This window comes from Microcaecilia unicolor, chromosome 4 (assembly GCF_901765095.1).
Source record: "Microcaecilia unicolor chromosome 4, aMicUni1.1, whole genome shotgun sequence".
NCBI classification, from domain to species: domain Eukaryota; kingdom Metazoa; phylum Chordata; class Amphibia; order Gymnophiona; family Siphonopidae; genus Microcaecilia; species Microcaecilia unicolor.
In genome coordinates, this window is record NC_044034.1 from 353499162 (window position 1) to 353525861 (window position 26700).

Consider the following 26700-nt stretch of genomic DNA (forward strand, 5'->3'; position numbering starts at 1 on the left):
AGATATAGTGGAATTGGAAAAGGTGCAGAGAAGGGCAACGAAAATGATAAAGGGGATGGGACGACTTCCCTATGAGGAAAGGCTAAAGCGGCTAGGGCTCTTCAGCTTGGAGAAAAGGCGACTGAGGGGAGATATGATAGAGGTCTATAAAATAATGAGTGGAGTTGAACGGGTAGATGTGAAGCGTCTGTTCACGCTTTCCAAAAATACTAGGGGGCATGCGATGAAGCTACAATGTAGTAAATTTAAAACGAATCAGAGAAACTTTTTCTTCACTCAACGTGTAATTAAACTCTGGAATTCGTTGCCAGAAAATGTGGTAAAGGCAGTTAGCTTAGCGGAGTTTAAAAAAGGTTTGGCCGGCTTCCTAAAGAAAAAGTCTACAGACCGTTATTAAACGGACTTGGGGAAAATCCACTATTTCTGGGATAAGTAGTATAAAATGTTTTGTACATTTTTGGGAACTTGCCGGGTATCTGTGACCTGGATTGGCCACTGTTGGAAACAGAATGCTGGGCTCGATGGACCTTTGGTCTTTCCCAGTATGGCAATACTTATGTATGTATGTTCTTCTGCACTTAAGAATGAGCCTCTCAAAATTTCAAGTGCAAACAATTTTTTAAGAGGCTCATATTTAGGCACAGAAGAACAAGTGCAGATGAATGCTAACACTTTCCGTTTTGGTTTGCACATGTACGTAAGAAGCCGTACTTAATGCAAAACCTTGTGTGCGAGTGTCCGGCATATTCCCCCTAACTTTTTCTGTGTATGATTAAGTTGCTGCTTCTCCCGGTAGAAGTTGCACACAGACACATCGGTACGCGGCTCTACCGCAAGCCTTTCTGCATCAGCCCCCAGGAAACTTCAGACCGGTGAGCCTGACATCACTGCTGGGTAAAATGGCGAAAGCAATCACTGAGAACAAAATTACTAGCCATATGGATAAACATGGCTTAATGAGGAAGATTCAGCACAGATTGAGCTGGGAAAGGTGTACCTCTGTAATGTTTTAGAATTAAGCATATGGAAAGTAATGAGCTGGTCAGTATAGTGAATCTGGACATTCTGAAAGCATTTGACACAGTTCTTCATGAGACATTCCTCAGGAAATTACAGTCATTGTGGATTAGTGACTGATTAAAAGAGAGAAAACAAAGAGTAGGACTAAATGGTTTATTTTCCTGACAGCCAGATGATCAAAAGCCCCACACTGTTCCAAACAGCGCTCTAAAATAGAGCTGGAACAGCGCGGGTCGCTATTAGACCTATGATCAGAGATAATACATGTAAATTTAAGCAGTGCAATTATCTCTGATTATGGGGTAGAAGTGCGGGAGAATTGTGCCTGAGCATGCGCTCAGCATAATCCTCCCGCACTTGTTTGACAGGTCTGGGCTGGAGACCAATGAAAAGAGAAGGACGCCCATCTTTAAATCGGAAGATGGACGTCCTCAACTGCCCTGTTGCAGGGACGGCCAAATTTCAAGGGGGTGTCGGAGGTATAGCGACGGGGCAGTTGAGGACGTCCAAAATTTGGACGTTTTTGTGACGGGGCAGTTAAGGGCGTCCAAATTTTGGACGTTTCTGCAATGGTCAGTTAAGGACGTCCAAAATTGGATGTTTCTATGAGAAAGATGCCCTCGCTGGCAAGTTTGCTGTAGGGGGGAATGGGGGCCTGCTGGACAGGGCTCACCATTCCTCCCCAATGATCTGCAAACCCTAACGCCAGCTCGGAGCTGGCATAGGGTTTGTCGCGGCCAGCGACCCAATCTTTGGTGCGCTGGATGCTGATCATTGGGGATGAATGCTTTGAGCGCTGATTAGCATGCATTTGCAAGCTACTTGCGCTAACAGCCCCTGTTTAGCATGCATTTGCATGCTACTTGCGCTAAGAGCCCTCGAGTGCGTTGTTTCACGCGCTCGAGGGCTCTGATCATGGGGCGGTAGCAAACGCCGGCATCAGTATGGCACTAACAGCCTCTAACGCCGGCGTTTGCTTTTGATCATCTGCCTGTGAAAGTATGCACCAAGGAGTAAAGGGCTCCAGGGATCTATACTGTGTGACCAGTTTTAACTTACTCATTAACGATGTGCAAAAGAAAGGATCAAATTAGCAGAGTAACATAAAACTATTCAATGTAGTAGTAAAATACAAGTAGGCTATGTTATGCAAGGTTCCGCGTTAGGAGTTACGGACCAAGAAAGGGATCTGGGAGTCATCGTGGATAGGACGTTGAAATCTTCAGCTCAATGTGCTGAGGCGGCTAAGAAGGCGAACAGAATGTTGAGTATTATTAGAAAAGGGATGGAAAACAAGCATGAGGATGTTATAATGCCGTCATATCGCTCCACGGTGCGACCGCACCTGGAGTATTGTGTTCAGTTCTGGTTGCCTCATCTCAAAAAAGATATAACGGAATTGGAGAAGGTGCAGAGAAGGGCGACAAAAATGATAAAAGGGATGGGACGACTACCCTATGAGGAGAGGTTAAGAGGGCCAGGACTCTTTAGCCTGGAGAAAAGGCGGCTGAGGGGTGATATGATAGAGGTCTACAAAATAATGAGTGGGGAATAAGTGGGGTAGAGCGGACAGATGTGAAGCGTTTGTTTACGCTTTGTAACAATAATAGAACCAGGGGACACAAGATGAAATTAGAATGTGGTAGGTTTAAAACAAATCGGAGAAAGTTTTTCTTTACTCAGCAGGTAGTTAAGACTCTGGAACTCATTGCCGGAGAAGGTAGTGATGGCAGCCGGCCTTGCTGAGTTTAAAGGGGGTCTGGATAGATTTCTGAAGGAAAAGTCCATTGATCGTTATTAATTTGGGGTTTTTTGCCAGGTTCTTGGGGCCTGGATTGGCCGCTGTCGGTGACAGAGTGCTGGGCTTGATGGACCTTTGGTCTTTTCCCAGCGTGGCGGTGCTTATGTGCTTATGAAATTTAACACAGACAAGAGCAAAGTGATGTGCACTGGACAGAAACAACTCTCAGTTCAGCGTGCAGAAAAACGAATAGAGTGATAGGACTTGTTCAGAAATAGAGGCTGACTGAATTTTGGTTTTGGTGCTGACAGATATGGTAGCCGCGTTGGTCCACTTTTAAAGGTAATCAATAGAAATAAAATAAAACAAGAGAAAACAAAATAAGTTGATTCCTTTTTTATTGGACTAACTTAACACATTTTTTGATGGGCTACCTTCGACAGCTATTCCTTCATCGGATCAGAAATAAGCAAATGTTGATAAATAACAGTAGATATAAGTGAAACATCAAAGCATTTCAGTGACAGTCTCACAGGATGAGGGTGGGGTGGGTTAGGTAAGAGACAGGGAGCGCCTTCAAACATTTTACGTTCCTGTATTGTCTTAAAGTTTCCTTTTAGTATTGGTGCTGAAACTAGCCCAAAATCCGTGGTCAGGCTTATTTTGGTTTTACTGCTGGACTTGCAAAACTATGTGTGCAGCCTCCTACTCCATCCTGACTCCTCCCCCGACCAAAAGAGCCCCTCATCCTGAATTCCTCCCCCCGGCAGCAGCCCCCTCCTGGGTACGGTTACCATATGGCTCCAGAAAAAGGAGGACAGATTGAGCCAGTCTGGGTTTTACTTCCATTGCCTATCAGAACACAAGCCTAGGAGGATATGTGTGTGTGTGTGGGGGGGGGGGGGGGAGAAGGACGGCTAGGGGGATAACGGGAGGGGAAGGGTAGGAGAGGGTAGGGGGCTAGGGGTCGGAGGATTTAATGTTGGGGAGAGGTTTTTCTTCCATTAAAAAATTCATGTTCTTATACCAAACTGTCTATATTGTTGGCTAAGTTGTATTGAAGCTAAAGACTTTGACTGTTATTTGTGTTTTACAAATATTCATCAATAAAAAATTGTTGAAAACTACCATGATCACAAGCAAAATGATGCACAATTTGGTTCTGCTTTACCTCTATGACTTCAGTGACCAGTGCACCGACTCCAGTGAAGTAAAAGGGGAAGAGAAGTGCTGGCAGCAGGAACAGAACCAAGACACTTGCAAGCCCAAGAATGAAATTATGCCAAATACCTACAAAATTGGGGAAAAACAATCTTACTTTCTAAATGCAGAATTAGCACCAGCATCAAAACCTGTACGGGTCAATAATTAAACTCTGCAGTCGGCACTCTCCGGACAGTGGTGATATTCAGACAGGGCAGCAATCTGCTCTCCTAACTGTGGGGCCCCCTTTACGTTAGGTGCTCAAAAAAAAGCCTAACACGGGACAAGCCGTGTTCTGCATTAGTTTTGCCATGTGTGCACACTAACCATGCACTGTATCTTTTTTTGAGGGGACACTCCTGCGCTAACCAGTTAGCGCATCTATATTACTGCACGCTAACTGGTTAGCGCACTGATAACTCAGGATCCCGTACCATCTACAAAATAGGAGTTGTTTTTTTTACGGCCGCAGCAAAAATGGCCTTAGCATGCAGGAAAGACCCACGTAAGGGCACACTAAGGCCAATTTACACCGCATAGGTATCCAGGTCTGTGTCCTGAAAATGGCAGATACAAATCAAGGTAAGGTATACACAAGAAGTAGCACATATGAGTTTATCTTGTTGGGCAGACTGGATGGACCGTGCAGGTCTTTTTCTGCTGTCATCTAGTATGTTATGTTACTAAGGCCAATTTACACCACATAGGTATCCAGTTCGTGGTCTAAATACTGCCACTAACTGGATATTTTTGAGGACCACGGTCTACTGGGGAGCAGTCTGGATAGTGCTGCTGAATACCCCCAGATAGCGGCAGCTAAGGGAATATCTGGAGAACTGCACAGTACAAATCGCCCATCTATATTTAGAATTGTCTCTTAATATCTGCTTGTACACTATTACTCTGTCTTACTATCATCATGCTGACTAAAACCCTGCAATACTAAATGTTTATTAACTAACACTCTTCTACTATTCATGATGTATTGTAAGCCACTTTGAGCCTGCAAAGAGCTGGGATAAGGTGGGATACAAATGCAATAAATAATAGTTAAACAACAGGGTAATCAATCTGCAAACTCCAAGATGGAAAACGGACAAAGCAGATACGTATGTGAAAAAGTACAATATTTAATGAATAAAAATCAAAATTAAATTAATTTTTATTTGATTTTTATTCATTAAATATTGTACTTTTTCACATACTTATCTGCTTTGTCTGTTTTCCACCGAACTGCACAGTTATGCAGATCAGGGGCATAGCCAGACTTCGGCGGGAGGGGGTTCCAGAGCCCGAGGTGAGGGGGGCGCATTTTAGCACCCCCCCTGGCGCTGCCGCCGCTGCCCCCCCCCCCCCGATTTTCAACCCCCCCCTTCCCGCCAACCCTCCCCTGCCGCCGTCGTCAGGTACCTTTGCTGGTGGGGGTCCCTAACCCCTGCCAGCCGGTCCTCGGCGCGTTGCTGATCTGGAAGGATTCTTCTGTTTCTGTGAGTCCTGCCTGACGTCCTGCACGAACATGCAGGACGTCAGGCAGGACTCACAGAAACAGAAGAATCCTTCCAGATCAGCAATGCGCCGGAGACCGGAGCTGAAGAGGACTTCGGCTGGCGGGGGTTGGGGACCCCCATCAGCAAAGGTACCTGACAGCAGCGGGGGGGGGGGGGGGTCGAAAGGTTGTTGGCGGGGGGGGGGGGGCAGGGCCAAATCTGTGGGAGTGTCGGAAGCATAGCGAGGCGAGACTGGGGCGTGCTTAACACATGGGTGACCTCGGCCGATAATGGAAAAAAGAAGGGCGTCCCTGATGAACACTTGGACGACTTTACTTGGTCCTGGTCCTTTTTTTTTTTTTTTTTACGACCAAGCCAGAAAAATGTGCCCCAAATGACTAGATGACCACCGAAGGGAATCGGGGATGACCTCCCCGTACTTCCCCAGTGGTCACTAACCCCCTCCCACCCTAAAAAAAATTAAAAAAAAATATTTTTCCAGCCTCTATGCCAGCCTCAAATGTCATACCCAGCTCCATGACAGCAGTATGCAGGTCCCTGGAGCAGTTTTAGTGAGTACTGCAGTGCACTTCAGGCAGGCAGACCCAGGCCCATCCCCCCCCCCCCATCTGCTAAACTTGTGGTGGTAAATGTGAGCCCTCCAAAACCCACCACAAACTCACTGTACCCACGTCTAGGTGCCCCCTTCATCCTTAAGGACTATGGTAGTGGTGTACAGTTGTGGGGAGTGGGTTTTAGGGGGGAGGGTTGGTGGGCTCACCACACAAGGTAAGGAAGCTATGCACCTGGGAGCTTTTTCTGAAGTCCACTGCAGTGGCCCCTAGGGTGCCCGGTTGGTGTCCTGGCATGTCAGGGGGGACCAGTGCACTACGAATGCTGGTTCCTCTCACGACCAAATGGCTTACATTTGGTCGTTTCTGAGATGGGCGTCTTCGGTTTCCATTATCGCCGAAAATCGGGGACGACCATCTCTAAAGTCGACCTAAATGTTGAGATTTGGGCGTCCCCGACCGTATTATCGAAACGAAAGATGGCCGCCCATCTTGTTTCGATAATACGGGTTTCCCCGCCCCTTCGCGGGGACGTCCTGCGAGGACGCCCTCAGGAAACCTTGGGCACCCCGTTCGATTATGCCCCTCTGTGTCATCAGGGTACATTTCCAAGCTATGTGTCAGTATGGAGGCAATTCAATAAAACAGGTGTTAATGTTTATTCTATTTATTTATTTATTCATCATAATTTGATATACTGCTTTAAATGAAGGATAGATCAAAGTGGTTTACAAGCAAAATAATAAAGCAAAGAAAATAAACTACAATATTCAATAGGAAAGTAAAAACATACATACAAGAACGCTGCATAGTTAAAATAGCATCCAATACAAAGCTGGCATTCATACATACTCTCCCCCAAATAACGGTGCCCAAGAGAGCCGCCTCACTCACTACAGTATGCCTGCTGGATCAACCATGTCTTCAAAAGCTCTTTAAATTCCTTTAGATTGAATTCACCGTATACAGACAGTGGCATGAAGTTCCAGGAATGTGGGGCAACAAAGAAAAAATCCCCGTGATACGTAATTTCCATTCGAACTAAGTGGGGCCCCAGTAGGACCATGCAGTGGTCATTAACGGAGCGTAGGACGCGTGACGAAGAATACGGAATGGAGAGCGACAGAAAACATTGAAAGCCAAAAACAAAGTTTTGAAGTGAATACGGTAAAAGACTGGCAACCAATGGTGATCTTTCAAGGCAGGTGTGACATGGTCGAATTTCTTCAAAATGACAAAAGAAAATGAATGGTTGTATTTTGTAATGTCTGTAGTCTTTTGAGCGGTGAATTAGAAATGCTTAAATAAACGATATTGCAATAATCCAAGCGGGTCATGAAAAGGGAAAGACTCAGAGAATTAAATTAGAGAATGGAATGTTATTATGGTCAAAAAAGGATGAACTGATCTCAGCAGATGTAAAAGAAAAAAAAACTGAGATTTGCGTAACGCATAACCTTGATGCTCAAAAGAAAGATTCAAATCAAAGAATACCCCTAGATAGCAAAAGCTGGTTATTGGGGAAATTTGGGTATCAAATAGCAAGAGTGGAGTGGTTGTAATTGAAAGATGAAGCAAAAAAAAACCAGTACAAAGGGCCTTTAAAAACAAAAGGGAACACAGTTCTTTCATTAAAAAAATCCTTTAATAGTGAACTTTGACTGACGAAAGACCCGACACGGGCCGTGTTTCGGTGCTACCGCACCTGCGTTAGGGGTCACACCAATGACAAAGGAGGCTTCAACAGACTAATTTCAAAAGGCTGATGCTTTCCAAAATTTTGTGTGATATGTTCCTCCGAATGAAACACAGTCCAAAGCTCACACACAGCAGCAGCGTAAGTCGTTAAAAAATGTATTTATTTATTTACTGCCTTTTTGAAGGAATTTACTCAAGGCGGTATACGGCAACAGTCTTCCTGAATCCCTACGCCAAGCCCCCTCCCTACCCATCTTCAAATCCTTGCTTAAAGCTCACCTCTTCAATGCTGCATTCGGAACCTAACCTTTCGAACATATAGGTTGCCCCAATCTGTCTGACCTATCAGATTAACTGTACATTTGTCTTTTAGATTGTAAGCTCTTCGAGCAGGGACTGTCCTTCCATGTTAAATTGTACAGCGCTGCGTAACCCTAGTAGCGCTTTAGAAATGTTAAGTAGTAGTAGTAATAAGTCAACATAAACAATACACAATTACAGCAGTAAAAATATTCAAACAACAATACAAAGTATGGCATAGTATGCTACATTATAATGCCAACACAATACACAATAAAACATTTCAATAGACAGCATAGGTTGTAAGCAAAGATGGAACATATAGACAGATAAGACAGAGTAACAGGAGTAACAAAATAAGGGACTAGTTAAAGAGAGTTGCTTGAACGTTATCTTGGGTAGGGTAGGAGTGGATAAACTCTCCTATAATACGTGCAGCCAGTGATTAAAAAATCACTTTTTCACAGCTTTTCTTAACAGACTAGTAAAAAAGGCCCGTTTCTGATGCAAATGAAACGGGCGCTAGCAAGGTTTTTATCAGAGTGTGCATGTTTGAGAGAGAGTGAATGTGCAAGTGTGTGTGTGACAGAGAGAGAGTCAGAGTCTCCACCCTCCCCTCTCTCCCCCCTCCCAGTTTCGGAGAGCAGTGTTTGGTAATTATACAGGATTCCTGCTGTGTTTTTCAATGTTTGTATTTGTCAGGATTCCTGCTGTGTTACAGAGAGAGCGAGGAGGAGGTGGCTGGAGTTTTGGAGAGCAGGGTTTGGTAATTTTACAGGATTCCTGCTGTGTTTTCCTTCACTGTTTATATTTGTCAGGACTCAGGAGCTGTGTTACAGAGAGAGCGAGGGCAGGGCAGACACTCATGGGGAAACTGGATATCTACACCGCTTCACACTTCCGGCTGGAGGCTTCATTTAGAACGTTGGTGGTGCCGCCTTTTATATATAGAGATGTCAGTGATATTTCTAATGGCTTTTGGTATTGAGTTTCACCATTTGGAGTAGCTGAATCCTGCTGTGTAAATGGTTTTGTAAGTTGTGTTTCTGTAGTTGGGTAGGTGGAGAAGTAGGTAGCTTCTGGTTTCTGGGCTCACTGCCCTCAGAAAGCAGACGCCTAAACTGTGGAACCCTTTTACAGGATCGCTTCCCATATGTAATCCTTCAAACGTTAAGCCTGAAAAGCTCAGAAAACGATCACATAACTAGGGACAGAATCTTCACAAATGCAAAAGCATAATTACCTGCACAGAATATGCGAAGCTGCTGGACTGGAGAGACAAGCTGCAAGTGGGTGGTGAAAAGATCGACAAATGCTCCAGGATACACAATAAAGATAAAGATCCCAAAGCCATTAAGCCGCACTTGTTCTCTGGAGAAAAAAAATCAAACCAACAATTATTACACATGTGAAAATGGACTTAGACGCTTTGAAAAAATCTTCGCTGAGGAAAGAAAATCCAGAGTAGTTCCTTTTGTTAGGTTGGTCAGGTCACGGATGGGATATCGCTGCTAAAAGCAACTTTGGCATGGCGGCAGAAGAGGTTGTGGGACTCAGCGATTCCTGGTCACGCTGAAGATCTCCAAACAAGAACTTTGGATGGTTTGAAATGAAAGACACAAGACAAGCTGATAACTCAGTTACCCCATTTACAAATTGTTCTTGCTATAAGGACAAACAGTTGAAGAAGGGCAGAAACCAGGAGCTTCTGATATGTGTTCTCTCTCATCCTGCATTCATTTCCAAATCCTCAGTGCATCCAAGCTGTTTAACGAGGTCCTATGAGAACCCATGGAGACATCTTTTGTAACCATAAAAAGCATTACCTGACATTAACTGCCCTCCCTCAATGCAGTTTAAACTAAGCGCCAGAATGATGTGCACCAAGAGATAGATTCTATGCAAAGCAACTAGAAAACTGGTGCCGAAAAAAAAAACACTATTCTATAATCCACGCTTAAGGTTAGGCCTGGTTTTTAGAATAGCGCTAACGCCCAGGAGTCAAGCCTAACTTTAGGTGCAGCCATTTGCACCAACTGAAACGTGCAAATATAAGTGCCTACCATTAGGCGTGCATCCCCATTATTCTATAACAACATGCATTAATCTTATGAAGGCCTCTGTTACGCCTAAGACCCACCCATTTCCACGCCCCCATTTTTCAGATCATTTACACACGTAAATGCCAATGAAATCTAATTTGTGCCAATAATTACTTCTTAAAAAGCCAATTACTATTGAGAGTGAACGGGATAGAATCGGAAAGCTTCTATATCAGAAGAGGCACAAGGCAGGGGTGCCCCTTGTCCCCTCTCCTCTTTGTTTTAGTTTTAGATCCCCTTATCAGAGATATCATGGCAAACCCTTTGATCCGGGGTGTCGGTTTAGGGACCCACATGTTTAAGATCGCAGCATTTGCGGATGACATTTTAGTACATCTCACAAACCCAAGGGAATCCTTAGACACGTTATTGGAAACCTTTCGTGAATATGGAGACTACTCAGGTTTTCGAATCAATCTAGATAAGTCAGAAGCTCTGGCTTCGCCAGAGGTGAACCAGAGGCACTGGGATCCTGAATTTCCATTGAGATGGGCTAGAGAGTCTTTTAAATATCTAGGAATCCGACTCACAATGAATACTTCAGACTTATATCAGTTGAATGTTAAAATCTTACTGGAACATACTAAAGCTAAATTGGACTCTTGGATGAGTCTTCCACTGTCACTAATGGGACGGATACATTTAGTCCAAATGGTGCTGTTTCCGCGCTGGTTGTACGTCCTTCAAACCTTACCCATACGCCTAACACGGACTGATTTGAAACGGATGATGCGTCTTTTTAGTCGATTTTGCTGGGCAGGCAAAAAGCCTAAAGTTAGCCAAAATATGTTAATAGGGAGCTGGAGACAGGGTGGAATGGGTGTCCCGGATGTGTTCCTATATAATCAGGCGTGTTTGTTGCGTCACCTAGGAGATCTGGTGAACACCACGCACCTATGGACTTGGAGGAAGCCTTTTTTGCTCCATATGATATATTAGCATTGCTCCATTTACCTCGCAGTCGGCTCCCTTCTAAATTTAAAAAAAGTATAATACTACAGCCCCTTCGGGAGGCGTGGCAGTGGTGGATGCGGCAAATGGGGGGCCAACCACACGTTACAGATCAAATCCCAATCGTAGGTAACCCTGTTTTTGAAGCAGGGATAGACAACCCGACATTTGGCAGATGGCAAGGGCTGGGCATCACAAGATTGGAACACCTGTTATTGGAAAATGGGGAAATGATAACATTTGACGCGCTTCAAGACAAAGTGGGTTCGGCTTGGGGCAATAGATTTGCTTATGCACAGGTCCGACACTATATGAAATCTTTGAGCCAGGTACCCCTGAGAGGGCGGATGGGGGAACTGCTAAGGGTCTTCTTTGAGGAGTTGCAGATGGAGAAGCAATCTGTATCAGCATTGTATGGGGCACTGGCTAGGCGTAGGTCCCAGAGGCAATATGTTGATCTTAAGCGTAAATGGGAACAAGATCTTGGGACCTCACTGGCAACATGGGATGTGTCAGCTACCTTGAAAGGCATCCGGGCATTGGTAACAGATGAGAGGCTGAGGGAGTGTGGTTATAGAGTGGTCCTTCGGGGGTATATGTCTAAAGCACAACTGGCTCATATGTTGGGGCCGGACAACTCGGGGTGCTCTAAATGCGGAGGGGGTCCCAGCTCATTATATCATGCATTATGGCAATGCCCCAAGGTGCGTATGTTCTGGCAGAGGGTAAGAGGGTTTTTGATTCGATTGGGGAATAGAATTCAAGGAACGGAGAGGCAGTTTCTGTTGGACCAACCAAGAGCGTTTGCTCCATTAGGTGCCCCAGCTATAATGTTATGTAGGAAGCTGAGCTTGGTAGCTCGGAAATGCATTATGCAGTACTGGGTCTCATCTGAAGGGCCAGCTTATTGGCATTGGCGCAATCAGGTGCATCTCCTGGCCTCTTGGGAGGCTAGGGACTCAAAACAATCGCCTAAGCGCAGAGTACGCTTTCTACAGATCTGGACACCATACCTGCAAATTCTCAGTCCAAAGGGACGTAGTCTGCTTGTTAATGTCTGATAAATAGTGGAATAATGGAGAGTATGGGTAGCCTGGAGTGGTAAATTTAGTTCAGAGGGGAATCCTGCTTGCAAGGGGGGGAGGTATTGGGTGGGGGGTTGAAGGGGTTGAGTGAGATGTATATGGCTAAAGCTTGGCAGTGCTCTAGAGCTTGGATGTTTAGTTTTCTGATATTTTGTGATAAGCACTATTGCACCTAACGAGGTACTTAAAGTGTATGATATTAGGAATAGAAGTCATTTAACATCTAATATTAGCACTTGACAAGTAATTGTTCAGAGGGGAGGGGGGAGAAAAATGGGGAAGAAAAGTGTTTGGCGATGTTGAATAAGCTGTAAGAATGCTGTTTTGTATATCAAGCAATGTTATATGAATGTTCTAAGTTAATCTGTATTGTGATAATCGTCAATAAAACAGTTTAAACATAAAAAAGCCAATTACTGGTACTAATTGGCTCAGTATTCTATTAAATTCCGCACATATGTGCAAGCAGAGCACGTTATAAAACACGGGCAGCAATCCACATCTGTGCACACCAATTCCGTTATAGAATAAAGGCATCAATCCACATCTGTGCAAGCAGAGCACATTATAAAACACGGGCATCGATCCACATCTGTGCACGCCAATTCCGTTATAGAATAAAGGCATCAATCCACATCTGTGCAAGCAAAGCACGTTATAAAACACGGGCATCGATCCACATCTGTGCACACCAATTCCGTTATAGAACACAGGCATCAATCCACATCTGTGCAAGCAGAGCACGTTATAAAACACGGGCATCGATCCACATCTGTGCACGCCAATTCCGTTATAGAACACAGGCATCAATCCACATCTGTGCAAGCAGAGCACGTTATAAAACACGGGCATCGATCCACATCTGTGCACGCCAATTCCGTTACAGAACACTGGCATCAATCCACTTCTCTGCACACGTTAGGCATCCTCTCTTACACCAGGTCAATGGCGGCATAACTGGAAATGCCTAAATGTTACACGTCATGCACACAACTTTCAGCATTCTGTAAGTTATGCAATATGTGGGAGACATGCCCACATTTATGCCCCCATGCACGTACACAGTACTTTATGGAACAGCGCACAGTGTATTTTTGCTCACCGCAGGCAATTACAGAATTAACCTTTCTGTGCCTTCCATGTTTTTGGTAAAAACACGTATTTTCCACCAGATTGCCCATTTCTGTAACACTCACATTTAAATAAAAGTTAAACATTGCAAACCTATGTTTATTTACAGCAGAAGAAACAGTGGTATGCTTTACCTTATCGCTGCCACCCCATGGCCGATTTCATGTAGGACTCCGCTGATGAGGATCGCAGAGAAGAAATAGGTCAGCTGGCTGACAGGGAGATTTACGCCAGGCACCTGTTTGGGTAGGCATGACAACAAAAATATAACACTAGCAGCACAGAGACAGGTCCTTCCAGGCACAAGCTGCCATGGCTTTGGATCAAGCAAAAACAAGCAGATTTACGACATGGCCATCTTGTTAACTTTAGCTCTCGACTAATTTACACACGAAAAGAATTTGCAGTGGATCTGATGAGTCACAGCTAGAAATTTAAGGGCAAATATTCAGCCGACAGTGGTCATCAATTCTTTGCAATTATACCTTAACTAGTGTGAAAGGCCCATTTCACAGATGAATGAAACGGGCGCTAGCACCGCTCCCCCCCCCTGATGTCTGCGCTGCCACTGTCCCCCTCGCCAAGTCGCCGTCGCTGCTCCCCCCTCTCCGTGTGGCCAGCAACTCTCTCCATCCACAGAGGCGGTGCGGCGGTACAAAATCAGCATCAGTTGTTTGAACGAAGCAGGCGAGGCACTGCAGGAGGCTGTGCAGCCGGTCCTCGCGCCTGGACATCAGTGCCCCTGGAGAAGGACCCTGTAGGAGCGACGTGAGGCGAGAGGAGCAGCTGCAGAGCTGTTTACATGAAGCTGATGTTGTTTTTGTTGGTCTGGTACTGCAGCTTCGGGCAGAGATCAGAGCGGCACGGCAGGTCTGTTGGGTGGGTGTGTGGGCGGGACTGGAGGGAAAGTTGCTGGGCGGAGGGAGAGGGGGAAGCGGCGGCGACTTGGGAGAGGGGGTGTAGGGGGGACTGTCGTCTATGTAGGCGCTCCTAGGGGGTTTGTTTATGTGGCAGGGGGAGGGGCTTGTGTGATACTGTGAGGGGGGTATTTGGGGTAGGGGGTTGTGTGATGGGGCGAAGGGGGGGGTAGGGGCTTGGGTTTGGGGTGTTTCGTTTGGGGGGAGCAGTGAGGGTTGCTTTGTAGGCTGCCCCTGTAGTGTGTGGACGTGGTTGTGATTTGTGAAACCGGATATCTACACCACCATGCAAAACGGAAGTGAGGCTTCATTAGAACGTTGGTGGTGCTTTTTATATATATAGATATTCAAGGCCCGGCCATGTCCAAGCATTGGTACTGAATACTCGGGTTTGTGCTGCTGGCTATCCTTTATCCCAGTAGTTCCCCAACCTGGTCCTGGAGGCACCCCAGCCAGTCTGGTTTTCAGGATATCCACAATGAATATTCGTGAGAGAGATTTGAACGCAGTGGAGGCGCTGCATGCAAATCACTTTCATGAATATTCATTGTGGATATCCTGAAAACCTGACTGGCTGGGGTGCCTCCAGGACCGGGTTTAGGAACCACTGCTTTATCCAGTTAAGTGCAATATTCAGCACTTAGGGACCCTTTTACTAAGGCACGAATCAAATTACCATATGCCCTGGGCGGTAATTCTATTTTTGACGCGTCAGAACATTTCTACCACTTGGCGCTAACTGGGCAGTAATCGGCAGTGCGCGCACACTGACGATTACTGCCCAGTTAACGCGTGAGACCTTACTGCTAAGTCAATGGGCGGCGGTAAAGTCTCGGGACCAAAACGGATGCACGCGCGTTTTAATTTTGCTGCACGTTAATTTTCGGCCACAAAAAAAGGCCTTTCTTGCAGGCACGCTGAAAAATGGAACTGAACGCGTCCAATACACATGCCTACACCAGCGCAGGCCATTTTTTGGCGTACCTTAGTAAAAGGAACCCCTTAACTGCCTAAGTGAAACTGGACAGAGATAGGTCTGTGTTTTATGCGGTCCAATTTGTCCGGTTAACTTATGCAGTTAAGAGCTAGATTTTTTTTTTTTTGTTACATTTGTACCCCGCGCTTTCCCACTCATGGCAGGCTCAATGCGGCAGGCAATGGAGGGTTAAGTGACTTGCCCAGAGTCACAAGGAGCTGCCTGTGCCGGGAATCGAACTCAGTTCCTCAGTTCCCCAGGACCAAAGTCCACCACCCTAACCACTAGGCTACTCCTCCATTTAATAAATGGAGCCCAAAAGAAGGCACCACTGATGATCCGCGCTAAGCTAGTGTTCTGTAAAGGGCACTCTGCACCAGTGGCGTAGCCTGGGCCCCCGTAGATTTGACCCTGGACCCCCCTGCCGACGACCCTCTCGACCCCCCCTCCCGCCGCCAACCCTCCCCCGCCATTGCCTACCTTTGCTGGTGGGGGACCCCAACCCCCACCAGCCGACGTCCTCTTCTTCCGGCGCAAGGCTTCATTCTGTTTCTGTGAGCGGCTTTGCTGGCTGATCTGCAAGGCTTCATTCTGTTTCTGGGAGCGGCGTTACTGGCTGATCTGCAAGGCTTCATTCTGTTTCTGTGAGTCTGACGTCCTGCACTTTGTACGTGCAGGACATCAGACTCACAGAAATAGAACGAAGCCTTGCGCCGGAAGAAGAGGACCTCGGCTGGCAGGGGTTGGGGTCCCCGCCAGCAAAGGTAGGCGATGGCGGGGGAGGGTTGGTGGCGGGAGGGGGGGTCAAGAGGGTTGTCAGCGAGGGGGGGGGGGTCAAAGTTGTTGGTGGTGGCGGCACCGGGGGGCGGCTAAAATGTACCCCCTCACCTCAGGCTCTGGACCCGCCGAAGTCTGGCTACGCCTCTGCTCTGCACAGTGCGTCCTTTATAGAATACTAGCTCAACGCGCATTTTGCGCCATCGTGAGCACTGTCAAGGCTCATGTAAAATGTTGGTGCTCAACTGATGGTAGTGAAGCGCAAATGCAGGGTGTTCTATAACATAGTGCCTAATTTCTTGGAGTGCCCCTGACCCAGCCATGCCCCTCCCATAGCCACACCACAGAATAGGATGCAGGTCAGAGCCAGGCATAACACCTAATTACTGCCAATTAAGTTCTTGTCAACATCAATAATTGATTGTTATCACCTAATTGACTAATTAGTTTAAGCACAGATCTGGGCAACCTATAAAGAATCTGGGGGTAAGTGCTATATAACGGCACTTAACCCGTAAGTGCTAACTCCGCCCCTGGACTGCCCACAAAGTAGCTGGCTTTGTGTTTGGTAGTTAGTGCTTATATTCAGCGGTGTTATACCGTTAAGTGCCACTGAGTATTGGCAGATAGCAGTGGCGTACCGAGGGCGGGGTGGTGGGGGCGGTCCACCCTGGGTGCACTGAGCAGCCGCGCGGCTGTCGACTCCGCCGGTTCCCTGCTCCCTCTGATGTTACTTCCTGTTCTGGGGCAGAGGGAGAACGGCTGCTCACAGCACCCTAGGAGGTAAGAGCAATGCGCCCCGGGGGTGGGGTGCGCAGCCGACCAAGGAACACCACTGGCAGATAGCGCAGCAAAAGTGATTTATCTGTAGTGAAATATTTCTGCCAAGGTAATCTCAGAATGTGCAGTCCAGGCAGATAAGCAGCAATAACCACAGACCCAGGAGCATGGCTCACATAACATCATCCAGACAAGCTAGTGTCCTGTTGTAATAAAACACGTGAAATAGATCAGAGCAGTAATCACATGCCCGAGGGCACTTCCAGGTCTACACCGAGTTGGCAAAGGAATAGGCAGCCAAGTTAGCTCAACTAGGGGACTGTATGACAGCCATGTGGTAATGGCTACTAGGTGGTGAATTGATTCTGAACCCCTGTAGACCTTAGTTACATTGGGTCAGAAACAGTGGCGTAGACACAGGTGGGCCTGGGTGGGCCTGGGTGGGCCAGGGCCCACCCATTTAGGGCTCAGGCCCATCCAACAGTAGCACATGTTTAGCGGTAGCTGGTGGGAATCCCAAGCTCCGCCAGCTGAAGACTTCCCCCTGAAAATGCTACTCCCCATGATACTGGCACCTGCACATGCTCAGTTTTCAGTGCATGCCTGCTGCAGACTACCAAGGTGGAAAGAAGTGTTTTCCCAGCAGCTGAGAAGTTTTTTCAGTTGTGTGTGGGGGGGGGGGGGGGGGGGGGGGACACTTGGTGCCCAGCCACTTCTTGCCCTGGCCCACCCAAAATCTGTTGTCTGGCTACGCCCCTGGTCAGAAAAACTCCTGTTGTTCATTCTCTGCCTGCCATTTTTCTGGGTGATGTCAAGCTGCCAATTGATGGCAAATTTAGGGTTTTAGGGGTTATCCTGGATGCAGTCGCTTGCTAATAATTTGGCTGACTGGATTAGTACTAACATACTTTCAAGTGTTTCAACATTGCATCTAGGAAAACTGCAATATATTCACAATACTGCCGCTAGGGTGGTGAAAGATACATGGCTTCATGATCATGTTTCTTCTATACTTCAGACACTTCATTGGCTTCAGGTTGCATCCAGAATATCCTTCAAGGTTCTGACTTCAGTGCACGTGGCAATTACAGAGTCTCTCTTCCTTTTCTGAAGTCTCAGCTTTGCCAATGTGGTCACGTTAGGTCACCCAAATAGGCATTTGATAAACTTCTGTTTCTTCCTTCATCTAAAGATATTAAATTGGTAGATTCCCATAACATGGTCTTTTCCTATGGAACATGCTGTCTTGAGAAATGAGATTAATAGCTATCTTTCTTTCCAAAACTCCGTAAAGCACTTCTTTTTAACTTTGGCTTTTAATTCATGATATTATTCTTTGTTCTTGTTTTATTTTATAACTAGTAAAAAAGGCCCGTTTCTGGAACGAATGAAACGGGCGCTAGCAAGGTTTTCCTGGGAGTGTGTATGTTTGAGAGAGAGAGCCAGAGTGAGACTGTCTGTGTGACAGTGTGTGTGTGAGAATGAGAGTGTGTGACAGGGCCCCCTCCCCTGTTCCTAATGCCCCTCACCCCGTTCCCTCCCCTCCTTTTCCTCCTCCTTCCCAAACTTTGGGTTCCTTAAGGCTTTCAAAAGTCTATGTACCCCCGTGGCCCTAACGCCCAGTATCCGGATACCCCACCGCTTTCCTCCTCACCCCTCCCCCAAGATGTAATACTTTCACGTCCTTCATTTTTTTTTTTAAAGTGTCCTATCTACCCTGTGTACAAATGCCCGGCATTCAGATTGTGATCCTCTCGTAAATTTCCATTTCTTTCATTCATTCAGAACTTCCTCCCCCCCCCCTCCCCCCCCCGAACACTTTTGGTTCCTTCAGTCTTTTAAAACTCTCCTATGTACCCTGTGTGCTAATGGCCAGCATTGAGATTGTTTTCCTGTCCCAAATTTGCATGTCTTTCAGTCATTCACAACTCCCCCCCCCCCTTCTCCAGTTTAACACTTTCGCTTCCTTCAGTCTTTTAAAACTCTCCTATCTACCCTGTGTCCTAATGGCCAGCATTCAGATTGTTTTCCTTTCCCAAATGTTCATGTCTTTCAGTCGTTCAGAACTCCCCCCATCCCCCTATTTAACACTTTCGGTTCCTTCAGTCTTTTAAAACTCTCCTATCAACCCTGTGTCCTAATGGCCAGCACTCAGATTGTTTTGCTTTGCCAAATTGTCTGTCACTGATGTCACTGAGGTCAGTGCGTGCCTGCCTAGCAGACCACTTCCGGCAGGCACGGTCCCAGGCACATCCTGTTGGAGGTGAGAATTATTATATAGGACTGTTTTAACATGTTTACTATTTTGTATTTATTTATATATTTTGTTATGGTTGCTCCAAGTGCTTGTAGATAAGGTGATTCATAAATTTGAAAGAGTAACTAAATACATACATACCAATAAAGTAAGAAACAAGAAAAATACAAATGCGCCTCACACCACACTATGCATGCTATGCCAAGCACATTTTATGGCTCCCTCCCCTCCCCCCATATTCCTTTGTTAAGCTTTTGCAGTTAAAGCTCATTAAAAGCAACCATTAACCTACAGAAGCTGCAAAATCTCTGTGGTAATTATCAGGGGCAAATGTGGTACCTGGGGGAAGACAGACATACCACTAATGTAGGAGTATGCCTCCACCAGCTTTTGTCAAAGCTAATTTGCATATTTGGACAGGTGGCACACCCACTTCCAGTTGCACCAGCCAATCAGAAACTAGTACACACCCACCCAAACCCCGCCCACTCTCCATCCAAGCCCTGGACACACCCTTCCCTCTGATGACATCACCGGATATGACCACAGCCCACTCCCCACCCATTTTGCATAAGCCACCCCTAATACCACCTTATTTGTATAAACCCACCTCAAACCCCACCCCTTTTTGCATAACCCACCACAAACCCTTTGGTGACATCACAGGAAGCGATATCATAACCACGACCATTTTCCAAGATGTCAGCGAGCTCTGGACACACCACATCATTTCTTGTTTCACACTACTCACCATCCTGGATAGGGTCACGTGACAGGAAGTGATGTCGAATGCCTCCCTTGACATCGCCCCCCCTCATAGTCCTGAGGAGCACATACAATTTGTTTTATCCCTATCCTTAAATTATTTCTTTGTTTTTAATTCCGTTCACTCCCTCCTCCCTCACTTGTTTTTCAGCCCTCTGTTTTTGCACAACATGTAGCATCAGGCAGAAGTCTGTTCACCTTCCTTTTTTCAGAAAGAATCAACAGACACAAGAATGTGTGCAGCCTAACCTTTTTTTTCTCACAGGAAAGAAAATAGGCGTTTTTATCCTTCAGACTGTTTCTTTTTCTTTTTTTCAAAAAGATACCTTGCTATTTAACCCACAGCTCTAATGATTTTAAGCCCTAATGTATGTTTATTTTAAGCTGGATCGAGTTTGTTTTATCCCTGTCCTTAATCCATTTCTTTGTTCACTCTCTCCTTCCCCACTTGCTTTCTCAGGCCTCCGTTATTTCACAACACGTGGCATCAGGTAGAAGTCCATTCACCTTCCTTTTTTCAGAAAAATCAGCATGGTCAATGTGCAAAAACAGGCTAAGATGCAACAGTGTTAAGGCATTTTACAATAAACCATTTGCTAATGAATTTCTCAGGATTTTTCTCTCGTGGGCCGTGGCAGCACTAGCTAGATAGCGCATTATACTTACCACGCTAACTGGCTAAAATACAGTTAATGCAGGAGCACTCAGTACCTCTTTCAAAATGGGAGGCGCTAATCTCCAAATTCTGTAATGGTTGACTAAATGTGGTCGAGTAGACCTGCATCGAAGGTTATTGGCTAAATTTATGCTAATTTACGGATCAAGCTTCTCCTATATAAGCACGCAACTATGGAACGCCTTACCGAAAGCCATAAAGACAACGCAGGATCACCTCAATTTCCGGAAATCACTAAAGACTGATCTGTTCGAAAAGGCATACCCTACTGATCCAACTTAAGTAACTGAACTCAGCAACACAACAAAGCCATAACCTGCTTTCTTCACCCAACGCGTAATTAAACTCTGGAATTCGTTGCCGGAGAACGTGGTGAAGGCGGTTAGCTTGGCAGAGTTTAAAAAGGGTTTAGACAGTTTCCTAAAGGACAAGTCCATAAACCGCTACTAAATGGACTTGGGAAAAATCCACAATTCCGGGAATAGCATGTATAGAATGTTTGTACGTTTGGGAAGCTCAAAAGGCGCCCTTGGCCTGGATTGGCCGCTGTCGTGGACAGGATGCTGGGCTCGATGGACCCTTGGTCTTTTCCCAGTGTGGCATTACTTATGTACCTATGCAATGAACAATATATCACTCTCCTTCTCTTGATTCTCCAATGTTCTGTAACAACATCACTCTGTATTTGTTTCATCACCGGAGGTGGCTAACACCTCACGGTACTATTTAAGCCACATTGAGCCTGCAAAGAGGTGGGAAAATGTGGGGTACAAACGCGACAAATAAATAAATAAATAAGAATCATAAAACCTGTTTAAAAAGGCATACCCTACAGATCCAACGTAAATGCCTGATCTCTGCGACACAACAACACTAAAGCTCGTAATGGCCATCACCCAACTCTCCCGTCGAACGATTCCCTCTATGTGGTCCTAACCACATGAACCTTACCCTATCACAACTTCACCTTGTATTTGTTTACACCGGAGTCTGCAACTGCTCTCCGGCACTATGTAAGCCACATTGAACCTACAAAGAGGTGGGAAAGTGTGGGATACAAATGTAACAAATAAATATGTAACAAATAAATAATACGCGCTGGCACCAATTACTGGTTACTTGCAGATCTGTGACTTGTGCCGCCCATTCTACAACCTGCATGCCCAGTTCACCTCACGTGCAACTCCAAAGGGACTGTGGCCAAGTGAAGGGCATGGGTGGGTCAAGGGCATTCCCAGGATTTAGACGCGGAGTTATAAAAAACTTCCATTTCTGTTGCTAACCAATAGTAGTTAGGCACAAGCATTTTACCCCAGCCTTTGACAGGCGTAAGTGAACTTAGGCACGACTATGACTTGCGTTATTATTTTATAAAGACTGTTCAGCACAGAATTGCCTTGATAGGATTTGCCCTTAGCGCTCATGAATCTAGCCCTAACTGCTCCCACGTTAACTTTGAGCAGGTACCATATGCTAAAGTGAACATTGGCGCACTTCCTGAATTAAAAGTACTATAAATGTCTCCATTTAATTGCCATATTAGATTAGATTTGCAGCTAATGTGCAGTAAAATCTGGGACGCTTCTAGTCTTTTTACATTCTTAGCAAGATACGGCTTCCAAAACTCCAGGTGGGGCCTCACCAGTGACTTATACAGGGGCATCAACACCTTCTTTCTTCTGCTGGTTATGCCTCTCTCGATGTAGCCGAGCATCTTTCTGGAAACGGCCACTGCCTTGACACATTGTACTGTGGCTTTAAGATCCTCAGACACTATCACACCAAGGTCCCACTCCCTGTCTGTGCATATCAGCCATTCACCTCCTAGGACATAGGGTTCCCTAGGATTTCTACTCCCCAAATGCATCACTTTGCATTAAATTTTAATTGCCGAACATTAGACCATTCTTCTAACTTTTGCAGATCCTTTTTCATGTTTTTCTCACCCTCTGGGGTGTCCATTTTATTACAAATCTTGGCATCATCTGCAAAAAGGAACCTTTCGGCAATGTCGCTCACAAATATACTGAACAGAACCGGCCCCAGCAACTATCCTTGAGGCACTCCGCCACCCACCTTTCTTTCCTCCGAGTGAATTCCATTGACCACCACCCTCTGGCGTCTGTCTGTCAACCAGTTTAAAATCCAGTTCACCACTTTGGGTCCTAACTTCAGCCTGTCAAGTTTATTTAAGAGACTTCTATGAGGAACCGTGTCAAAGGCTTTGCTGAAATCCAAGTAGATTACATCCAGCGCACATCCTCGATCCAATTCTCTGGTCGCCCAGTCACAGAATTCAATCAAATTCATTTGGCACAATTTACCTTTGGTAAAAACCATGTTGCCTCAGATCTCATAGCCCATTGGATTCCAGGAAATTCACTATCCTTTCCTTCAGCAACGCTCTCATTACTTTTCCAATAACCAAAGTGAGGCTTGCTGGCCTATAGTTTCTCACTTCTTCTCTGTCGCCACTTTTGTGAAGAGGGACCAAATGCGCTCTTCTCCAATCCTGAGGAACCTCTCCTGTCCCCAAGAATATTTATTAAACAAGTCTTTAAGAGAACCCACCAGAACCTCTGTAAGTTCCCTCAATATCCTGGAATAGATCCTGTCCAGTCCCATGGCTTTGTCCACCTTCAATTTTTTAAGGTGTTCATAAACACATTCTTCCATGAATGGTCCCAATATCCACTCCATTCTCATATGTACCTTTACCAGCCGACTGCGGTCCCTCTCCAATATTTTCTTCCATGAACACAGAACAGAAGTATTTGGATTAGTACATTCGCTTTCTTCTCAACACTCACCACATAGCCATCCACAGCATCTTTCAGTCTCACAATTCCATTTTTTAGCCTTCCTCATTTCACTAATGGTAGGTGTCCATCCAATAGGCATTAAGGGGAAAGAAAAATTATCAGTAAGGTTAGCTGAAAATCAAATCCCGGATTACCTAAGTATAAACAAGTCAGTGACAATTTTATGGCAAAAGCACACACAGGAAAAAGAATTTGAACATCACACACTTAAGAATGCCAAATAGATCAAAATCATAAATCAAACAAAAAAAAAATCAAAATTAGTCTACAGTACCTTCACTTTACGAAGGGTTATTTTTACTAAGGTGCACTAGTGGATATGGAGGGGCATAATTGAACGAAAACGTCTATCTCCGAGAACGGGTCCGTGAAGGGGCGGACCGAACCGTATTTTCGAAAAAAATAGACGTCCATGTTTTATTAGACAATTTGTAAGCTGGGCGTTTTTGTTTGTCAGTGATAATGGAAAATGAAAGCGCCCAGCTCAAAAACGAATAAATCCAAGGCATTTGTTCGTGGGAGGGGCCAGGATTCGTAGTGCACTGGTCCCCCTCACATGCCAGGACACCAACCGGGCACCCTAGGGGGCACTTTTACAAAAACAAAAAAAAAAGGTGTGTTGAGCCCCCCAAATCCCCCTCAAAACCCACTGCCCACAAGTCTACACCATTACTATAGCCCTAAGGGGTGAAGGGGGGCACCTACATGTGGGTACAGTGGGTTTGGGGGGGTTGGACGACTAAGCATTAAGCAGCACAATTGTAACAGGTAGGGGGGGATGGGCCTGGGTCCACCTGCCTGAAGTCCACTGCACCCCCTAACAACTGCTCCAGGGACCTGCATACTGCTGCCAGGGAGGTGGGTATGACATTTGAGGGTGAAAATAAAAAGTTGTGAAACATCATTTTTTTGTGGTGGGAGGGGGTTAGTGACCACTGGGGGAGTCAGGGGAAGTCATCCCCGATTCCCTCTGGTGGTAATCTGGTCATTTAGGGCACTTTTTGGGGCCTTATTCGTGAAAAAACAGGGTCCAGGAAAAGTGCCCTACATTCTAGCTACAAACGCATACCTTTTTTCCACTATCGGCGAAAGGCGCCCATCTCTCCTCGGCCGATAACCACGCCCCAGTTCCACCTTCGCCACGCCTCTGACACGCCCCCGTCAACTTTGTACGCTTCCGCGATGGAGTGCAGTTGAAAACGTCCAAAATCGGCTTTCCATTATACCGATTTATTCGTTTTTGTGAGATAAACGTCTATCTCCCGATTTGGGTCGAAATCTAGGCGTTTTTCTCTTTCAATTATAAGGTGGTTAGTGCACGCTAAATGATACAACACTCACTATATTCCTATGGGTGTCTTATTTAGCACTAACTAATCAGTAGTGCACTTTAGTAAAAGGACCCCTAAGTGAGTTTCCAATGAAATGAAAGCTTCCACATCGTCAAAATCTCGAAAGATGTCACAGGTCAGGGTTTTGTAATCTCACTGTTTGAAACTAAGTTTTCTATTCTTTTCAGCAAGAACTATAGGCGCTGCTATCATCTGTATACGGAGAACCTTCACGGTGAGTGTACGTTTTGCAAGAAATGAAGTTAGTACCAACCACGACTTGCAGCATGCGATCGTTCTGGGCTGCTGGAGTCTCGGTCATCATCTGTGAGAACGTCTGTAGCAACGTCTTCCCCAGCAGAATCACCGAACCAAACATGGCAATTATTCCAAACACCATCCCCAAACTGAACCTGCAATAGATCAAACAGTCACATCTTATGACATGCTACAATATGAACGAGCCATTTTCCACTCCGAGCTACATTTGCACCCAAAGTGCAGAATTATTGGCTGAAGATACACGATTCAAAACAAGGTTTTTCTAACGAGCTACAATGATAAATTCAAACGGGGACTCCATCCTCCATCAGCAAGCTACACATTTGGGGGGGGGGGGGCAATTCTATAATTGGGTGCCTCCATTTAGGTGCCCCAAGGGCATGCGGCAGCCTATTCTATAAAGGAACCTAGGCATTTAAGTTCCGTTACAGAATACTAGCATAACCTGGTACCAACGTGCCTAATATTTAAATGCTCGTGCTTATGCAGTGTAAGTGCAAATACCTAAGTATGCAGGGATGTGCACAACTCACAGAGGGGTCCTTTTACCAAGCTGTGGTAAAAACGGCCCTGCGGTAGCGGCGGGGGCTGTTTTGCCAAGCGCAGTGGGTAAAAAGCTCCTAAAAAAAGACCTGGCCATATGGTAAGATTATTCTTAAAGCGAGGGCATGTGGTGGGCAGCACTTACCGCCACCCACTGAGGTGGCGGTAAGGGCTCTCGCGGTAACCGGGTTAGCGCCACGCTAGAAATGAGACGGAATTATTTTCCGTAGCGCCGGAATTGGCGCGCCTTCGAGGCGGACCTACTGCCAGCTGCTGCATTGGGTTGCCACGCAGCAACTCTTTAGTAAAAGGGCCCCAGAATTCTGTAAGTTACGCACATACAGTGGGGGAAATAAGTATTTGATCCCTTGCTGATTTTGTAAGTTTGCCCACTGACAAAGACATGAGCAGCCCATAATTGAAGGGTAGGTTATTGGTAACAGTGAGAGATAGCACATCACAAATTAAATCCGGAAAATCACATTGTGGAAAGTATATGAATTTATTTGCATTCTGCAGAGGGAAATAAGTATTTAATCCCTCTGGCAAACAAGACCTAATACTTGGTGGCAAAACCCTTGTTGGCAAGCACAGCGGTCAGACGTCTTCTGTAGTTGATGATGAGGTTTGCACACATGTCAGGAGGAATTTTGGTCCACTCCTCTTTGCAGATCATCTCTAAATCATTAAGAGTTCTGGGCTGTCGCTTGGCAACTCGCAGCTTCAGCTCCCTCCATAAGTTTTCAATGGGATTAAGGTCTGGTGACTGGCTAGGCCACTCCATGACCCTAATGTGCTTCTTCCTGAGCCACTCCTTTGTTGCCTTGGCTGTATGTTTTGGGTCATTGTCGTGCTGGAAGACCCAGCCACGACCCATTTTTAAGGCCCTGGCGGAGGGAAGGAGGTTGTCACTCAGAATTGTACGGTACATGGCCCCATCCATTCTCCCATTGATGCGGTGAAGTAGTCCTGTGCCCTTAGCAGAGAAACACCCCCAAAACATAACATTTCCACCTCCATGCTTGACAGTGGGGACGGTGTTCTTTGGGTCATAGGCAGCATTTCTCTTCCTCCAAACACGGCGAGTTGAGTTCATGCCAAAGAGCTCAATTTTTGTCTCATCTGACCACAGCACCTTCTCCCAATCACTCTCGGCATCATCCAGGTGTTCACTGGCAAACTTCAGACGGGCCGTCACATGTGCCTTCCGGAGCAGGGGGACCTTGCGGGCACTGCAGGATTGCAATCCGTTATGTCGTAATGTGTTACCAATGGTTTTCGTGG

General features: G+C 45.9%; 1 protein-coding gene across 1 annotated transcript in view; it reads right to left on the reverse strand.

Moving 5' to 3' along the window:
- The window catches only part of MBTPS2 (membrane bound transcription factor peptidase, site 2), a 52891-nt gene that overhangs the window by 18170 nt on the left and 8021 nt on the right, over positions 1-26700 (reverse strand). Inside the window, exons 3-6 of the mRNA XM_030202254.1 lie at positions 24866-25004; positions 13425-13528; positions 9265-9392; positions 3933-4051 (exon numbers count right to left, since the gene is read on the reverse strand). Coding sequence (XP_030058114.1) covers positions 3933-4051; positions 9265-9392; positions 13425-13528; positions 24866-25004 — 490 coding nt within the window. The remainder of the gene's footprint in view (positions 1-3932; positions 4052-9264; positions 9393-13424; positions 13529-24865; positions 25005-26700) is intronic.